This window comes from Physeter macrocephalus, chromosome 21 (assembly GCF_002837175.3).
Source record: "Physeter macrocephalus isolate SW-GA chromosome 21, ASM283717v5, whole genome shotgun sequence".
NCBI classification, from domain to species: Eukaryota; Metazoa; Chordata; class Mammalia; order Artiodactyla; family Physeteridae; genus Physeter; species Physeter macrocephalus.
This window is the reverse complement of record NC_041234.1, coordinates 103,250,081-103,256,856: the sequence shown is the minus strand read 5'-3', so window position 1 is coordinate 103,256,856 and position 6,776 is coordinate 103,250,081. Positions and strand designations below refer to the sequence as shown.

General features: G+C 39.8%; 1 protein-coding gene across 1 annotated transcript; it reads right to left on the bottom strand.

Moving 5' to 3' along the window:
• Positions 1 to 4,127: 4,127 nt before the first annotated feature.
• LOC112066117 (olfactory receptor 13H1-like) lies at positions 4,128 to 5,039 on the bottom strand. Its single transcript, XM_024128073.1, is given in 4 exon segments — positions 4,128 to 4,440; positions 4,442 to 4,767; positions 4,769 to 4,985; positions 4,987 to 5,039. Coding segments are annotated over 4 exon segments (909 nt in total).
• Between the last annotated feature and the right edge of the window lie 1,737 nt (positions 5,040 to 6,776).

Sequence of the window (6,776 nt, the reverse complement as noted above, 5' to 3'; positions counted from 1 at the left end):
GGACTAGGACAGGTGCATTGAGGACAGAGAAGGGATGGATTTCAAAGACATTTCAGAGCAAGAAACAATAAGATTCAGTGAGTGAGTGGTCATTAAGGGTAAGTGAGGAGAAGATGTAGAGGCTAATTCTGAGGATAATGAAAATACCATCATGTAGCATTTGTAACGTGCTTTTAACATCTAACATCTATGATCTCATTTGATCTTCCAACCCTTCTGAGGTAGGTTAAAGAATATATTTTTCCCTGTTTGACAGATTCAGTCCAGAGAATTAAGTGATTCGCCCAGAGTTTCATAGCTCATTAATGGCAGAACCCAGACTAGAATCCAGACATCCTGACGCCTAATCATGTGCTTTTCTCACTCCATCGTGATGTTGTACTGAAAAAGTGTTTGACCTGCTTCTCACAGTTAATCAGAAACATTTGCTATGCATATTAGTAGCGGGGGAAAAAAGAGGAGAGAAGGCACCCAGTGAGATGAGCACCAACTACTTTTGAGTCAATTGAGACTTCAGTATTAGTAATAATAACTGTATAATAACAGTAATAAACTAAGTTAATGCTTATTGAGGGCTTACTATGTCCTCGCCATAGTTCTCAGCATTTTATATAAAATCAACTGATTTAATCCTCTTAACAACCTTTTGAGGTCAGTCCTATGATTGTCTTCCTGTTATAGGTGAGGAAACTGAGGCAGGAAGTTGCCCAAGGCCATATAGCCAATAAGTGTCAGGGTCAGATGTTTTAGCTAGACAATCTGAAAACATAGTGTTTTCTCCTTTCTCTGTTCAGCAACAATTTTACACCTTCTTCCTACTTTTCTTTTTCAAAGACTCCCTGAACCCATCAGGCTCCCATCAGAAAGAGAATCTAGGCATCAGGAGAATTGTATTTTTAAAATTAAATTAAATTAAATTAATTTTTTATTGAGGTATAAGCGACACATAACATTATATTAGTTTCAGGTGTACACCATAATGATTTGATATGTGTATTCAATGAGAAATTACCACCACCATAATTCTAGGAGAACTGTATTCTCTTCCCAGTCATATCACTAACTGTTGACCTTGATAATATCACAGCCTCTCTACATCTTTTTATCACCTCTTAATGTCAGTTTCAAAATATTAATAACAATATCTGTTTGCTTATCTCATTAAATTATTTAGAAGCTGATATGAGGTAATATATGTTCAAGAATAAGATAAACTGTAAAGTGTATAAAGTGCTTTATACTCTTAAGAACTAGGAAGATACAAATTCACATAGTAATGTTGCTTGCATACACGTCTTTCTTCCCGCCTAGACAGTGAATTCTTTGAGGGGAAGGATCAAATATGCTTTTATTTGACCACCGCATCTCTGGCAATACCACAGTACCGGCTGTATAGTAGGTAGTTAATAAATGCATATTAATTGAATGATATATGTACAGATGCTTGAATGCATGGGTGAGAGAGCACCCTTGGAATGCACTATTTAAGAAGCAAGTAGGCATTTCAATTCGTGGCGTCTTAGGCTCACGTGATCCAGACTTCACAATGACAGCTAACGTTTATTGTTCTCTAACTATAGGCCAGGCACTTTTCTAAGTGCTTTACATGAATTGAGTCATACAGTTCTTATAACCAAGCTATGAAGTCACATTCAACCCATCCTTTTAAGCTCTCGCCTGTATTGTAAAAGTGTGTAGACTTTGTAAACAGAGATTTAAATGGCTTCTGAGCATTCTTCTGTGAAACATCTACTTCAGTGACATCATTAGTAACAGTTTCCTACATAATGTCCCTAAAACTTCCCAAGATTCCTGCGATTCCTGCAACTGTCTGAGGTTGTTGGCAATATTCCTTTACCTTCTCTCTCACAGCCCTTCCAAAGGCTTCATAGGCCTGTAATTCTGTTTATTAAATCCCTTCCTGCCTGATAGAACTAGAGTGATTGTGTCTACATGATCAAACTCTGAACACTACAGTTAGTGTTACAAGTACTATTAGCTCACTTAGGTGAAGAGATCAAAGCAGAGAGAGTAACTTGACATAAAAGTGGTAGAATGAAAGTCTGAATCCAGAAAGTTTGGCTCCAGGGCCTGTGCTCTGAATAGTTATACTTCACTGCCTTTCCTCAAGTGAAATCCCAAATCCTGTGAATGGGGTATGATGTCTTTTTCTTAAATCCCTATTGGAAAATATTACTTGGAAACTATTCTTCAGTTCACACACTTTCTCCTCAATTTCTAACAGAACTATCTTAGTTTCAAACCAGTCTTTATTTGCTTTCCAGGGTGAAGCAAAGTAAGCTTCACTACCCAGCTGCCTAGGATGAGGTGCACAGTGGAATGCTTCTCACAATGCCTGTGAGTGATCAGGTGGAGAAGCGATAGTCAGTCTTAGGAGTTTCAACAATCAAGAATTGATTTCATTCCACAGCACCCTCATAGAGTTCATTTTTATATTTAAAATGAATTAATATCAATGTTGAATTAGATTGTCTTTGGAGTTTAGATGCCCAGAAACAGAATGTTAGTGCTGGAAGGGCCATAGCTATGTTAACTAGCTGCTATGTGTGTCTACTTTTTCAGTCAAAGCTAACATTTAAAGTCAGGCAGATAGATCTATATATATTGATCTTGAGGAATGTCCATGATATATTGTCAAGTGGAAAAAGCAAGTTGCAGAGTAAATTGATGATATTATTCTATTTTTTTAAGAAAATAAAGAAAATCTATATAACACCTAGATGCAGAATGTTAGGACTAGAGAGATCCTTGGGTAACAAAACACAACCTTCCTATTATATTGATGAGCAAATCTGAGGGCCAAAGAGTGCTATAACTAAGGTCACACAGCTAGTTAGTAGCAGAATCAATTCTGCAGCCCTGTCTCCAAACTCCACTATGTCACTCTGTCTATAGGCTGTGCCTGTACCGACAAGTGAATAAAGAGACAAAGCATATAGTGACAGAGCTACCATTTTGTAGTAGGGGCACCATTAACAAAAATATGATTCTCATTTTAAGCTGCAAATAGAGAGCTGTAATAAAGAGTAGAATATTTCTCCCCCCAAAAGCAGGGTCATTAAAATGACTACTCTGAATATTTCTCCTAATTTCTGAATTTCTCTCTGCCTGAAGGCTCTATTGTTTTCTCCTGTAAAACTTTATTGATTTCACCAATTTAACTTTATTTCACGATGTTAATTTGAAATGTTTTGCATAGTGTATGAAACTTGCCCTGGCACCACCTAGTACCTAGTTCCTGATTGAAAGTAGAAAGTTAATATTTGTTGAATGAATAAATTAAAGATTTAAATCACTTGGATTTTTTTCTAAATATTTTTTATTTCTTGATATTAAAACATGGTTTCAGTGGCTGAGAATACCATAATTTAGAAAAAATGTATAATAGATGGAATTTGAATGAATGTTGCATTTATTTGAAAATTATGTTATTTTGATAAGTGATTTACTCATTCAATTTTTTTTCTCATTCTTAACGTGAGGGGTGGATTATGGTGACTTTTCTTACCAATTTTACAGAGATATTAGGAATACAGAATGAAATAATATATATGAAAGAAGTTTAGAAAAAGAAAAAGAAAAAAATGAAACACTCTACACTAATGTAGGAAATGTCTATGATAAAATTTTCTCATGATTCTGAGGTTAAGTAGAGTAAGGGATTGTGCTTTCACAACAGGGCTTGCCTTCAGTAAAGTTGTAAAATTTCTGACATTTGTCTTCTGGCCTTTTATTACACCCTTCTTTGTCCTATTTTCCAATTTCAGTTATGCCTCGCCTCCTGCTAACAGTCATAGGAGATTCTCTTGCTGCTTAGGTCTCTTCTGTCAGTGAGGAAATGATTCTGATAAATTTATTTACCTGAAGTTGAGTAACTTAACAGGTGACCGACCACTAATATATGTAAAGAGAGAGTAAAAAACATGCCTGTAACGGAAATTCAAGTCTCAGTAAGAATAATACTTTGGGGTGGGCGCACTTCCTTTAGCTTCTCATATAATGATCACCTACTCTACCAAGGGTAAAGTCAGACGTTTTAAACAGTTTTTTTCTGTCGATGGAGATGTAGCTGAATGTTATTTTAGAAGTTTAGAAGCAAAGAAGGCTTATGCCCTTTTTGCCATAACTTTCCTCATTGCCCCTTTAACATCCTTACTCCTCAGGCTATATATTAGGGGGTTCAGCATGGGTGTCAACGCCCCATAAAACACTGAGATAAACTCGTCCTTGTCAGGGGATGACTTGGACTGTGGTTTCATATACATGGAAATGGCTGCCCCATAGAAGATTGCCACCACAGTCAAATGAGAACCACAGGTAGAGAAGGCCTTGAGCCTACCCTGGGCTGAGCGAATCCTTAGAACAGCAGTGGCAATTTGGACATAGGAGAGGAGAACAAACCCAAAGGGTTGGAGCAGGGAAAATACTTGTGATGAAGATCATAAGCTCATTGAGGCTGGTATCAGAACAAGCCAGCTTAAGAAGGGAGAGAATTTCACAGACAAAATGGTTGATGACATTAGCCCCACAGAAATGAAGTTGCAGGGATAAGATGAGCATGGCAGTGAGCACAAGTGATGCCCCCCATGAGGTGGCAGCCAGCCAAACACACACCGAGCCATTCATGACCACAGAATAGCGCAGGGGATTGCTGATAGCAGCCACACGATCATTGGCCATGACAGCCAGCAGGAGGCACTCTGCTGTGGCCAAGACCAAGGAGACACTTATTTGGGTCAAACAATGGTGGGTAAGAGAGGTAGGGATGGGTAGAGAAACAATGCACCAAGGCCTGGGGCATGGAGACTGTTCCACTGCAAAGGTCTAAGAAAGACAGATTACTAAGGAAGAAGTACATTGGAGTGTGGAGATGGGGGTCAATGTGGATAAGAAAGATGATAAGTCCATTCCCCAATAATGTTCTGAGGTAAGTTATCAGCACCAATGTGAAAAAAGTGACTCTCCGAGATTCCAATAAGAAGAAACTCAAATACTGCTCTAGCATTGTCCATGGCCATTCTTCCCACTTGCCACTATTCACTGGATGGGTGCCAATGTAGTTGCCTAATTTTACCTGAAAGAATGAGAATAAAGATGGAGGGATGGTATGAGAAAGTTGGAAATAACTAGGGTGTACAGGATCATTCTCGTTGTCCTCTTCAAAAGATATAAGAATACAAATGAGATATCTATAATGGAAACAGAGGCAAAGCTAAAAATCTACTCCCTCCTGTGGAAAACAGCAAATTCCCCATCCTTTTGAAATGGTTACATGAAAAGTTCTGCAACCCACTTTTGCCAGATACTTTTTAGTATCATTTTTTTTCCAAGGAAGAAGAGAGGAAAAGGAGGGCATCTTCCTGCTTCTCTCACTCGTTCTCCATTTTCCAAGACAAATCTGATTCATAGAGATGGTTGAACCTCTGTCAGCTTGAGTTACTAATCTCCACCAAGAGGGTACCTTCTGATAGTCTTAGCTAAAATATTGCCTATTTTTCTGTCTGTCTGTCACTCCTAGATTGTTCATACCTCCATTTTCCCATTGTGCTAGTATCTACCACGGTGCTTGTCCTAGAGTCCTGCCAAGTATTTCTTTCTTTTTTTAAAAAAAAATTATTTATTTATTTTTGGCTGCGTTGGGTCTTCATTGCTATGCGTGGGCTTTCTCTAGTTGTGGCGAGCGGGGGCTACTCCTCATTGTGGTGTGCAAGCTTCTCATTGCGGTGGCTTCTCTTGTTGCGGAGCACAGGCTCTAGGCACGTGGTCTTCAGTAGTTGTGGCTCGCGGGCTCTAGAGCACAGGCTCAGTAGTTGTGGCGCACGGGCTTAGTTGCTCTGCGGCACGTGGGATCTTCCTGGAGCAGGAATCGAACCCATGTCACCTGCATTGGCAGGCGGATTCTTAACTACTGCACCACCAGGGAAGTCCCCAAGTATTTCTTTGATCTGAACTGATATTATGTAAATACAGTATGTCATGGGACCATTGAGGTCTATGAAAACCCTCTGCTAATGTCTGTGGTTGGAGTTACATTTCCAGGTTCTCTGGTGTTTTCCGTGTTGTGATTGCTGAGCCCCAGTTAGCAATGTGAAAATCTAATGTGATGTTTCTAAAAGTATGAGTGGTAAGGAGTGACCAGCCTACCTGAAAAGTCACTCTCGTCTCACCCTCATCACTCTTTTTTCCCTCACGCTGCTTAATTTTCCTTATAGCACATTCCAATATTTGAAACTACATTAATGATTTGATTGTTTATTACTTCAGCGCCCCCCAACCTTTCTGGCACCAGGGACCGGTTTCCTGGAAGACAGTTTTTCCACGGACGGGGCGGGGTGTGTGGGGGGATGGTTCAGGCAGTAATGTGAGCGAAGGTTCAGGCGGTAATGGGAGCGATGGGGGACAGCAGATGAAGCCTCACTTGCTCGCCCGCCACTCACCTCCTGCTGTGCGGCCCAGTTCCTAGCAGGCCTGCAGACCGGTACCGGTCTGCAGCCCAGGGGTTGGGGACTCCTGTATTACTCGATTACTTGTCTCCCACTCGAATGTAAATTTATTGAGAACAGAACCTTGTCTGCTTTGTTTACTGGCTTATCCCTAGTATCTAGAACAGTGCCTGGGGCATCATAAGGAACTGATATCGAATGAATAAATGAACGTATAAAGTCCTGGGCTGTTACAGATATTATTCAGAATCTAACTACTCCTCTTGCCACCTGCACTGCCATCCCTTATTCCAAGTCATTGTCATTATTCAC